Source organism: Lemur catta, chromosome 10 (genome assembly GCF_020740605.2).
Source record: "Lemur catta isolate mLemCat1 chromosome 10, mLemCat1.pri, whole genome shotgun sequence".
NCBI lineage: Eukaryota > Metazoa > Chordata > Mammalia > Primates > Lemuridae > Lemur > Lemur catta.
In genome coordinates this window covers 10920475-10933583 of record NC_059137.1, presented here as the reverse complement: position 1 = coordinate 10933583, position 13109 = coordinate 10920475, and the positions used below count along the sequence as shown (strand labels likewise).

General features: G+C 39.7%; 1 protein-coding gene across 10 annotated transcripts in view; it reads right to left on the bottom strand.

Annotated features, from left to right (window-relative positions):
• The window catches only part of DENND1A (DENN domain containing 1A), a 492893-nt gene that overhangs the window by 330142 nt on the left and 149642 nt on the right, over positions 1–13109 (bottom strand). For all 10 annotated transcript variants that reach the window (XR_006737850.1, XR_006737851.1, XR_006737852.1 and 7 more), the window contains one exon: positions 3447–3566. Coding sequence is in view for 5 of the 10 variants with exons in the window: in XM_045563071.1 (XP_045419027.1) it covers positions 3447–3566 (120 nt within the window). In the remaining 5 variants the exon portion in view is untranslated. The remainder of the gene's footprint in view (positions 1–3446; positions 3567–13109) is intronic.

The following is a 13109-nucleotide window of genomic DNA, read 5'->3' as shown; positions in this document are numbered from 1 at the left end:
CAACCCCACTGTGAGATTCAAACGTATACCTCTTACAACTAGTATGCAATGAGTTTGGCATTAATAATATGAACCATGCTTCTGCCAATAACTGTATTTCGTATTTCCTCTTTGAACTTCTGTCCCATGAGGCTTGTCTTCTCATTCAAAGCCTTTGGTGCCCTGTCCTTCTATTCTTGATGCATCTCCCTTTCTCTGAACACCATGCATACAATATCTTGGTCAGGCACTATACTAAGTGCTGGAGATACACAGTTAATTAAGACATAGTCTTTACCCCAAAAGAGCTGACTTTCCAATAGGAGAAAGACAAAGGAATATCAAGGTTTATGAGTGTGTAACTGAAGTATTCAAAGCATGCTGGGTGAGCCCAGAGAAGGGAATGATTACCTCTGCCTGGGGAAGGCTACTCGGAGGAGGCGCCTTATGCTGAGTCTGGGAGGATGGGTAGACCTGTGAAGGCAGAGACAGTATAGCGGCTCATATGGGCCAGGAAGAATATAAGCTTGGGAGATCGGGCAGAGAGGAAGTGAAGCTAAATCCTGGAACAGCAGAGGCTATGTCTGCCCAGATAACCATTACTTGGAGCTACATTCCTCATGAGAAGAAATGGAAAGCAAAGCAGAGGCAGCTTATGAGCAGACTAGAGCTGTACCCCTGGGCACACTGTGAAGGGTGACTGGACCTCAAGGCACAGGCTAACTAAAGGGAAAGCATCTAAAGAAAGCAAGGAGATTAAGCAGCAAAAGAGAACAACGCTAACAATCTATGGAACCCAGACACAGATTGTGCTCTCATTCTCTTGGCAGACCTCTCCACTCCCCATTGGACATGGTGCCAACCAGTCCTCCAGGTCTAACAGTAGACACTTCCGTTTGTATCCTAGTCCCAACCTAGCAATGTTCCCAAACCAAACACAGGGGAAGTCCCACTGTGTGTGCCCTTTACACATGCACAAAAGCTGGATAAGATAAAGAGAGCTTCCCCCCACCATGTTAAATTCCCATAAAACGCATGTTCCAGAATTCATATAGGACTCTTTATTTTTAACCACCCTCACTATCCTCTGGCACTAGAAAATCAATAGCAAGAAGACACTATGCCTTGGGATCATTCTATGCATTATATATAGCATACTGTAGTGTGATCATCCATCTCCCCAGCTAGTGTGGGAACCCCTCAAGGGCAGGGAGTAGCTAATAGTAGGCATTCAATTAAGGGATGACAAACAAACAAATAAATTAACCCACTGAATTTTTCTCCATAGTTCCAAGCTAGTATAACAGATAGAAAAAAACACCAATTGCTGCTATTTTTCATTCTAAATGATGACAGTATGAAGGCTACTCAACTGGCTTCTCACAAACACAAAACCCATGATCCTATCTACATAGGCACACAGAGTCATACACCAGAATTAGAGGAGAGCAGTTTTAAATTTAAGTTTTTAAATACAGTTTTCTATACTCAGAAATTTGCTATGTGAGTATGATAGTGCGAGTTAAGAGTTCACACACACACACACCCGGCTTGGAAAGAAAGAAGCGTTGTAACCCAAAAATATTATGGGGAGAAAACATTTTTGCAAAATTTTAAGAACTCAATTCAAGCCCCACCACCTCCAAATGAATACACACCGGTTTGAACTGCCTGGGTCCACTTATATGAGGATTTTTTTTCAATAAAATTATACCAGTGTGCCTGCCTCCCCCCTTCCACCTCCTCCACCTCTGCCACCCCTGAGACAGCAAGACCAACCCCTCCCCTTCCTCCTCCTCTGGCTACTCAATGTGAAGAGACCAGGATGAAGATTTTTATAAAGAATAGCAGTAAACACATTTTCTCTTTCTTATGATTTTCTTAATAACATTCTTTTCTCTAGCTTATTTTATTATAAGAATATACATATAACATACAAAATATGTGTTAATCAACTGTTTATGTTCTTTGGAAGGCAGTAGGTCAATAGTAGGCTATTTATTAGTAGGTAAGTTTTCGGGGAATCAAAAATTATATGTGGATTTTCAGCTGGGAGAGGCACCCTAGCCTCCATGTTGTTCAAGGGTCAACTGTATAAATATGCAGTGTCCTTAATAGGGCTGAAATATAATAAGCAAAAATGGAAGAGAAATTTTTCTTTAAAAAGAAAAAAAAAGGCCACATTGTTAAATCAAAAAGTAAATAGCCATTTACATTAAAGTCTACCACTCTGGGCAGGTAATCCATGGGCAGGTTTGAGCTTGGGCTCTTGAGACATGCTTGAGAACACGTAATCTCCCAAAGCAGCCAGGTTGTGCCCTGCTCCTAAGGTCTCTCCAGCAGTTGTCCTCTAGTGCCCAGATTACAAATGCTATGCTTGGTGCAGAAGAGTTGTGACTGCACTGACTAAAAACAATAATGATAAGATTTGTGTAGACAAATGCAAACGTGTAGAAGTCCAGATTGAGAGTTAGTGAGCAAGGAAACTTGAAAGTCAGCCCCTCCTCTCCTGCAGTGTGAGGTTTGGGGGACAGGAGAGGGGGGGGTCTTCTCTTGGTGAGAAGAAGAAGAAAGTACAGAGAGCTACCCTTTCTGGAATCCATAGAGGGTCTGGCCTTTTATCCCCAGGCCGAAGCCCTACACTGGGGGCCCGGGTTTTGTCATGGGCACCTCCCTGCTGCCCTGGCCCTGCTGCTCCACATGAGCAGAGAGAGACAGGAGGCAGGCCCCTCTGACACCTACTTAACCAAGGCAGACGGAGGGGAGAGCGTGGGATGCCTTTACTTTCCCCTCAGGAGGCGCCCAGCAGGAGCCCACAGAGCCAGCGGCTCCAAAATCGGATTTCCAAACATCCTCCCACCCCACAACAGGCCTTACCCCTCTGGCAGGAGGAAACAGAGCATTAAGCAAGTGTGGCTCTGGTGTACGAGGGGATTTTAGAAGACCTGAAGAAGCCTTCTTACAGGATTCTGCACTTTTTTCGAACCTCGACAGAAGTGGCCAAGTTGAGAAACAGTTATTCATTCACTGACCCAAAGGGGGCAAGGGTGTTACTCTAAGGAGGACACAATCCGTGTCTGCAAGACGTCCTGAGCTACAGACACATACTTTATTAATAATCTTACATACACAAAATGTCCAAGAGAAAGCCCAACAGGCTAATTTCTGACAGCTCCAGATAACAGCAGGAGGAACTGAAGTCACGCTGACTCTCCGGCTTCCACATACTACTCAAAAGCAACGGCCCCTTTCCCACCCAAGGGATGTGATACAAATAAATAAATACTATTATCTGCAGAACTTAAAGTGCAAGAACAACACTGTGAAGTCCTTCTCCCCAAGTGCAGTGACTTGTGGGAAACAGATAGGAAAATAAAAAGAACAGCTGGAAAATTTAATTACAGAACAATGCAAAAGCTGACACGGTTTCATGGGATGAGCCAACAGCCCAAGCCACTCTCCCTTACCTTAAGATACAGAAGCAGCTCTTCGCTCCTGAAGATAAGCGGCAGAACCCGAATCTCTGTTTGCTGTCAATGTCAGTGAGCACGAACGTGAAGTTCTGGCCAACTTGGCTAACTGTGAGGCTGCGGCAAAGACAGAACAAAGCGGAAAATGAATGTGCAGTAAGTTTCTTGATAAAGTATCTAATCGCAACAAGTCGTTGAACCGGTAACACTTCCTCTCTCAGTGGAACTCTTTATAAATGAACTTAAAATTTACACACTTCAAGGAAACAGACTGTGAGTTGGTTAAAAAAAAAAAAAAAAAAAAGAAGAAAATACAGCCCGCACCCATTGTGTGACCACCTCAGAAATCACAATCTTCAGGGCTATCATACTTTCCCCTCACTGAGCTCAGACCCTGAGGTGGCTCTGTTAATCAGCCCCTCAATCCTGAAAGGTGCATCCTATTAACCTCATTTTGTAGATGAAGAAATAGTCTAGAGAGGCACTGCCTAAGCTGGATTTTAAGCCTCGCTCTGACTCCAAAGGCCACTCCACCAGCTTGCTGTTAACAACGCCTACCTGGTATCTCCTGTAGCTCAGAAAACAATAATTACAACAGAATTTAGATGTCTACTATGCGGCCAGCCAAAAGTTAGACATTTGATACATATCATCTCATTCGCTCTCACAACCACCATGGAATTTAGGTGATGTTCCCAATCTACACAAAAGGAAACTAAAGAACAGAATAGGTGGTAACTGAATCAAGTTCACAGAGCTACTAAGGGGAGAAGCTAAAATTGAAATTGGAAAGAAAAGAGGGCAAAGTTAGGTGTTATTTTCCTAAATTCTTGTATTTTTCACAATTTCTGAACTTGTGAGGAACATATTTCATATTTTAGAGGATAGAAATACCAAAATGTCTAGCATTGTGAGGTGCTTTCTAAGAAATGGAAACAATGTTTTTTAAAAAGACAATTTTTAAAAAGCTAAAAATTCCTGCATCAATATGAAAATACATAAACCACATATAAATGTAATATATAACTTAAAAATATCTATTTTTAAATTAAAAAGCATATTACTAATTAGATTAATCCAGAAACTTTTTTAAGTGTTACAGAATGTTTTAAAAACCTCTTTTTACCAGTTAGCTTGGATTCTATTCCTTTTTAAAAATTTAACCATTCCAAATTCTATTATATAATGTAAAATTTATACTAACGAAATATTTTAGAATTTGACATTGAATTATTTAAAGGGACTCATACTGTATTTTTACAAAGTATAGTCAAATTGGTAAAATACTCAAATCTATGCTATCATCAATTAATTTATAAATTGTCAGTAGAAATGAAAAATCACAGTTTACCAGGCCTTTTCCAAAGGCAGAATTCTCATTGAGTCTTTGGATATGATATAAATTAAGTTTTCTAATATAGGGTAGACTTTCTTTCTAAAACTCTGTTATACAGGCAGGCCACATAGAAAATTAAAAGGATTTTCAAGGTATCCCAATATAAAAGTCAGTGGACCCTGCCTGTATGTCATATTTAAGCAAACAACTCCATCCCTTGGAGAAAGGTTAGAGAGTACAAGAAAATAATTCAGAAAGAAAAGAAAGTGTTCCACTCTCCTTATTTAACTAGGAAGGTGAACAAAAACAAGGTGGCAATTTAAAAGCAACGTGGTACTAAAGCAGGTGTGAGTAATGCTATCCCTTCACCTTACTCAGCCAGGAGAAGGAACACATTTCTATAAAAGTTATAGAGCTGTCAGGGGGACACCAAATGCTACCTTCTTATGGCTGTTATGTTTTATCTATAAAGCTTGGATACTGTGTTACTATGGTGATTTAATACTATGTTTTAAAGGGGGATTATATGATTAATTTTAACAAGGTTGAGAACTGAAGATGTGTGAGAAACAGGATTCTAGCTCACATAATTAAAGTGACTGGGGAGAAAAGTGGGGCCTCAGTGGGGGAAGGGAAACCCTGTTTTATTAAAATATTTAAAGCAACAGGTCTGGATGATTCTAAGTTACAAATAAGGTCATGCTTTTGTGAAATATTACTATGTGATCATACAAAATATGATTGTTCATTTTTTAATGCAGGGTTTTTCACTTGTAGAATGCTTAAAATGAATACTCTCTAAGTAGCATCCTACAAGGGAAGGGTATTGATAGGACTGGATGAAAAGAAAACATCCAGAATCTCTAGGAAAAGGACACAGAATGAACACGACTTGACTTGTGAATTGGGTGTCATTAATTTCCTACTATTTTTTCACTCCCATTAAAAATGCTGAAAATGTGTTCAGCTACGCTGTAGGCTCAAAGAATGAATCATTATTCATTTACTTGGTTCAAATCCCAACTCAATCACTTGCTAAATGGGCCTTAATTTAGCAAGTTACTTAAAACCTCTAAGCACCTCAGTTTCTTCACCTGGAATAACAATGAAAAACTACCACCCCACCCAAAGGATGTTTTTAGAATAAGTGGGTAAGTATTTAGTATAAAGGCCAGTCCATAGTAGGAACAATTAATAAAAGGGATGCAAGCTGTTACCAACCGTGAAAACTAAAGTTCACATTAAAATCATGCATTTGCTTAGAACCTCCCTGATTCACTCGGCTTTATAATACCTCTGAATAGAAGTCAGTCCACCTTCTTTGTCTCTTGTCCCTTGCATTTTTTAAGGGTAGTCCTTTGGGTAACCAAGTGACTGATGTTTACATTAAAGTGAAAGACTCTTTTGGGGGTGCCACAGCTTAAAAGGAGGCACTTATCTGTAATTAATTTACCTTTTTAATTCTCGGAAGGGTGAAGTACAAGTCATCAAAAGCCCCAAACCAGTAGACTCTAAAATATTTTTTCCTTGGACAATTTCTAGTAAACTAAAAGCCTGGCACAGGAGCTGTCAAACAGAGGTTAATGTGAAGGGTTCTGAATCTCCGAGGAATTCATCCTTCTCTTTCTCTACTTGCTGAAGTGGTCTATGGGAGTGTTCACTCTTTCTCCATAAAAATGACTTTAGGGAAAGGATCTGCTTCCTTAAAGGCTGCAGTTTTTGTGTTTACCTCCAGGACCAGCATCCTAATTTCCACAGGAATCAGAGATTTCACGATGATGAAAGCTAGAAGAAACCTTAGGCACCATCTTGCTTAATTCTCTTGTTTTACAGACAGGAAAACTGAGTCTTAGGGTTTAGTTTTGTTTTGTTTTCCAAAGTAATCAGGGCTAGGACAAAAATCCAAGACAACTTCTGGTTCAGAGTCCTTCCCTTTCTGTCACTCTGCACTACACACGATGAAAACCCTCCCTGAGAAGCTTTCAAACTCAGTTTAAGGAACTAAGGTATGTGAGAAATTCAGATAGTTGTCTTAGCAAACAAACTACACTTTCCACTAAGCTACAGAAACCAAACTTGAGTATCTCCAGAAACAAACCCAGCAGACCAGGGCCAAGACCAGTCTTAGCTGTGCTTCCGGTGCCTAGATTAATATGGAAACAAGGGAGAAAAGCAACAAGTATTCAAACCACAGATTTTAACCTTCACTCTGCCTTGCAAATGACTGCCACCCAAGCAAGGCTTCTTCAGCAGCATTTTGCTTAATCTTGAAGTTGTTTACAGGCCCAGTGTACAAATGGTATGAAGCATGTGGATGGACAGTTTGATTCCAGTCTTCCAGTGTGAAATGAAATTTTACATATCAGCCTTTTAGTTTAGTTATCCATTTTGCAAATTGAGCTACAACTACACTGGGTACTGTAACAAGTGCTGGATGTACAACATTGAATAATATAGACAGGGCCCCTGCTCTTATAGAGCTTACCGTCTAGTTGAAGAGGAATAATAAACAAGTATACCACAAAACATGCAGCTTGTAATAGCATTATTACAAAACCAGAGAAAGAACAAAGAAGAAAATGGAAGAGAAAGAAAGGCCTTACTGAGATAATGTGGTCAGAAGAAGCTTCCCAAGGATGGCAACAATATTGACCTAAAGGATGAGATGGAGCAGCCACTCAAGGAACAGAAGACTGGGTGTTTCAGGCAGAGAAAAGAGCTGTGTTAAGATTATGGGAGCTGGAAAAAGTTAGGCCTGGATCAAGGAACTGAAAGGAGACCAGTACTGTTAAAGTACAGGAGAGAAGGGGGGAAGTGGCATTACATGAAGTTGCTAGATAAAGCAAGCACCAGACCATGCAGAGAGACCCATAGGTCATGGTAAAGAATTAGGATTTTTTTTTTTTGTAAGGGCAATGGAAAGTCATTGAATGGTTTTAATCAAGAGCAAAACAGTCTGGTTTATAGTTTCAAAAGTTTGATCTGACATATGGAGAATGGTTTTGAAGAAGGTAGAAACAGGAGCAGAGAAAATAATCAGGAGGCTATTGCAGTAGTCCAGGTAAGATTGGATGGTGGCTTCACTCATGTAAGGAAAGCAGAGATGGAGAGGGGTGGCTAGTTCGGGTTATAGCTAGCAGGTATAAATGACAGGCTTGCAGATGGACTGAGAATGGGGGAGCAAAAAAGCAGAATATGACCATTTGATGATAGGAAAGACTAACAAGTGAGGGGCTCCATTTGGGATATGCTAAGTCTGAGAAGGCTGTAAAACATCTAAATAGAGATGACAAGTACAGAGCTGAATGTACCAGTTAGGAAAGCAGAGGAAACGTTTGGATTGAAGCTACAAATTTGGAAGTCATCTATACACAGACGGTATTTAACACCATGGTAAAGACTGAGATCATTTAGTGAGGGAGTTCAGAGAAACAAAAGAGGATCCAGGACTAATTTACAGAAATACCAATTTAGAGGATGGGTAGAGAAGAGACCAAAGGGGAAAAAAGAAAACAATCAGGCAGAACAAACAGAAGGGAGTGGTCAACTGTATTGATGCATCAAGATGAGAAGAGAAAAAAATGGCTATTGAATTGACCAATACAGAGGTTTTAGATGACCTTGATAAAAACAGCTCTAGTTTAATGACAGAAGGAGAAGATAGGCTGAGGAGGGCTGAGGAATAAACTGAAGCGTGTAGATAACTCTTTCAAAAAAGAGAGAACCAGACAGCAATTGAGTAGGAATGAAGAGTCAAAGGTGGGAAATGATTCAACAGGGGCAGAGATTTATGTTACAGGAGAGAGAAGATAAAACATTAAGGTCTAGACTTGAGATTAGAATCCCAGATATGCTACTCACTAGCCATATGAGCACAGACAAGTTATTATATCTCTCTGATTTCATCTGTAAAATCAGAATGACTACACTTTACAGAGTAGTTTTAAGGATTAGAAATAATGTATACAAGGTAACTAGCAGATAGTAGATACACAACAAAGTTATTAGTGTTACACAATTATAAAATTCAAGAGTAGAACTGAAACATTTTGTCACCCTCTATTTATTATAGCTTACTAAAAATTACCTGTTGAGCCATCTACTGCAAGGTGCCCTAAGAGCTGCTTCTCCTTTCCCTCAGTGCATATGAGGTGTTTGGCAGGAATCAAGCTTGATCAAACCACCGCATCTCCCAACCTTTAGTTTCATGAGCCTTAAAGCTTCCTTCCATCAACACACTTTACATCTGCTTAAGCCTCAAGTTTCTCGAAACCTTCCTGTTCAAAGATCCAAATGGCAAGAATGACACTGACCAAAATGTTTGGGGACCAACAGTAGGGCACACACTGTGAGATAAACTCACCAGACGATTTTAAGAACAGAGATCTGTCCACTGCCTCATCTACAAAGGCAACATAAATCATGACTGTAGAGTTAAAACATATCAAAGCCGAAAGAACAGCAGAGATCTAATCCAATTCCCACATTTTATCCATGAAGAAATAAAGGCCCTCAGCAGAAATGTCACTTGCTTCATGGCACAGAGCAATCAGTGGTAAAACCAAAACTAAAACCTAGATCTCCTGGTTGCCACCCCCAACATTCTGCCCACCAAGGCCCAACTGCTTCATCATTACCTAATGCTATAGAAAATAATCAGGGGGCACAGCTGAACCTATAGTTTAAGCTAAACCAAGGGACTAAGTGGGCCTAATAGACTCTGGTTTGGAAAGCACAGCAAGGTGAATACATAGTGGAAAGGTCTGGGAAGGTAAGATACTAACGCACTAATCATGTCACTCTGCGTGGGTTTCGTTTTCTTCAGTTATCTAAATTTTCTACTTCTCTACAATAAATATATATTGCTTTTGAAATAAATAAAGTTTGTTTAGTCACTTTATGCTGTGATGAGTGTAAACGCAGGCAGTGTGTTATAACAGAAAAGTTATGATGGAATTGGGGGTGAAAAAAATGAGTGCTCCAAAAGTAGCTCCACTACTTACTAGTCCTGGGACCTTGGGCTAGATATTGAACCTAACTGAGGCTCTGTTTCCTCCTATGTGGCAGGAGGGTAACTGTAAACTTGCTATAATGTGTAACAGTTCAGTGCAGGAAAAGAACATAGCACGATGCCTGGCACAAAACAGATACAAAACAACATGGTAAGTAGTATCTGAGCCCCATTTGCATCTGTGGTTATATCCTGAACCATTAGATGATGCCTCTGCCCCTGAAAAGATTATGTCATTTCACTCCATGCTCCTGTCATTTGTGTGTGCCAGTAAAATTTACTGGGCAAGTAAGCTAATGGTAGCTGACTTTCTGGGTTCTGAAAGAGAATAAGTGCAAAAATGGAAAGGAATAGCTTTTCCATCATCCGATGCGTCCCTTGAGTGCCTTGACTAACTGAAGCTGACTGTCAGCTATTGAGTGCAAGCAAGCAGTGACCACAATATGGAATGGTACAAGTGGTTTTTAAGAGACTGCTTTCATCAATAACAATGAAAGAATTTTGAGAGTGATAAGGAAACTTGGCACTGACACTTCACTATTCCCCTCTATCAAGAGTTTCAAGGACAGTGTAGGGTAGAAATAACTCTGGATTGAGAATAAGAGTATCTGTTCCTTTCGCAGCTCTATAAGTACACAGTTGTGACCATAAGCAAGTCATTTCACCTCTGTGGATCTTGGTTTCCCTTCTGTAAAATGGGAAGTTTGAACCAGATGAATTTCAGCTTTAAAATCCTGCGGTCTTGTTCCCACACATTTTCAAGGCCTCCTGTGGCCAGAGCCCAAGCGCTCATGGTACACGTCACCCTCTCCCCAGCAGGCTCCATCTGCTCTGGCTGAACACTCACCAGGCTCACTCAGGGTTTCTCCTCTGCTTTGCTCTTCAGTGCATATGGAGTGTTAGGCTCTCCCTTCCACTTACCCACTTCCTGCTGTCCTGGCAGGCTCAACACAAGCCTCCCCCACCATAAGACATTTTCTCTGACCATTTCAGTCTTCTCTAACCTCACTATCCTTTGGATAGATATTGTTTAATATGTCTTTATAATACCTCCTGGACTAGACTAGGAAACACATGGAGGGCTGAGCTTCAAGCCTGAGACCATTTCCATATCCTCCACATAACCCAACATAATGCTACACATCCTGAACCTTCCTTTGCCCTTTTGTGAAAAAGATACCACCACCACCAATCTCCTAGAGCTGCTGGAAGAATAAACGAGGCAATAATGTGACAGAGCCCAGCACTTTGACTAGAATCAATTAGGAAGTCAAATATTAATTTTCTTCTTTTCCTCCCTCTTTCTGCATTTGGTGACTGAGCTTCCCCACAAGATGGTCTACTGAGAAATGTCTTCATTTGAGAGATGGAAATCTAGGTTGTGCTAGGAGCCTAAGAGGATCTTGGGCAAGTCCCAATTTCTCTGCAGCTTCAATTTTTTTCAAATGAAGATAATGTCACTTGTTCTTATCTCTTATGATAGGAAGATAAAATGAGATAATTCACGAGAAAGCACTTTCTTTTGAAACGCTACCAGCATTATTATTTTTCATAAGGCCTAGTTTCAGAAAGAAAAATCTTAAAACAGCACAAGAGACAGCAAGATGTCAATGTTAACGGATGATTTGATGATGACTGTGAAAATCCCACTCTTGATATAGACTAGAAATGTCAGAAAGTTGTATTACTGTTCCTTTGGGTAGAAAAGCACAGATATTGAAAAGATTAGGAAGCTTTCTTTTTTGAACGCAATCACCTGGGGCATTACTCATTTCCCAGGCTGGCATATTTCTAAGTTAAACAATATCATAAACACACCGGGGGGGGGGGGGGGGGGGCTTTGTGGGCCTCAGAATCTGGGCATATCCATTTGACACTGCTAACTGCAAACTAATAAAAAAAATTGTGACATTAATACCTTTGTATTATACCTTTGTATACCTTTGTATTATACATACCTTTGTATGTATTGTAAATAAACTTCATTATCATCATGTCTTCTGCATTGAAAGTATGCCAAGGTTAGAGGTGGGAAACAGAAAAATACAGTCCCCAAAATAAAGTGGGGGTTTTTTGTATCAATAAAAGTTCACACCACAGGGTATGTAACATAATACAATGTAAGAAAGAGCTATTGCTCATGTCGAGGATTAAAGTATTTCCATAAAGAAACATTTCTGTCCTCAAATCATTTTGTGGGGGGAAAAAATGAAGAACATGATTAGGGAAGGTAACCTGGGAGAAGTATTTTGGAAGAAAAATGTTTCTAACAACAACAATAGCATCAGAAATTGATAACAAAAAAGATTTTAGAATTATCACTTAAGGACTTTCCTTTGCTTCCATTTCAGAATGTAATCCAGACAGGTAGCTAAGTAGAGGGGGATGTGTGGTACAAATGAGAGAAAGTGTGTGGGGGGGGGGGGCGTTAAGGGGGGGAGATCTAATCTGTGAATTTCTTCTAATATTAGTTTACAAAGTCAATTAAGGACTACCTATCCAAAAAAGATCACCACTCTAGTAAGAAGTCATGTAAAAATGTATTCTCTTATTTTTTCTTTGTTAAACACCTAACTACATTTTTAAAAACATTTCAGCTTTATTACTTTGTATAAATATGCCCTTGCCATGATTTGTAATACATTTTATAAGTAACTGGAGGAGATTTCATGCATCGCTAATTCATACATATAAATGTGAAGTTTGCATTAAATATCTCTAAACAAAATCCTACTTCCTTGCTATTTTTAGAAGGAATAGGCTAAAGAAGAGACAAGAGGGCTCTCATTACAAAAACTGACCCTTTTAGAATTAAGGCTATTCTGTTTTGAGCATCAACCTGCTACTAAAACATCCCTGGTACCAGGATTTTAAAAGGTCTGGAAATACTACAATGGTTGATTGGTTTTAAAAATAACATGTTAGAACCAGGGAGAGCAGTGATTAGAAGTAGCTGGCAACATTCCAGAGTTGCTTTTTAGTACTCTTTTAAACTCCTTTGGCTACCAATTCTCATCTCACACCATTTTTAGGTTTATGCCAAGTAAACCAGGACACTGGTATCACAAAGTGTAGAAAAGAGCCAAGCAGCATATTACCCACATACACTCTGAATCACTAAAATTTTTCAGGCCCTGCCTTGTTTGGGTACGCTAAAATATATAATAGAATCTTCCTGAAGATGAACATATTTTATAGCTTTCTTAGAACATATTATGGCATTTATTGCTTACAATGGTATTTTCTACAGTCTTTCTGTCAATAAAAGTAGAATTTTTAACATGAAATGTATCTACAGTTTCACAGTTCAAAT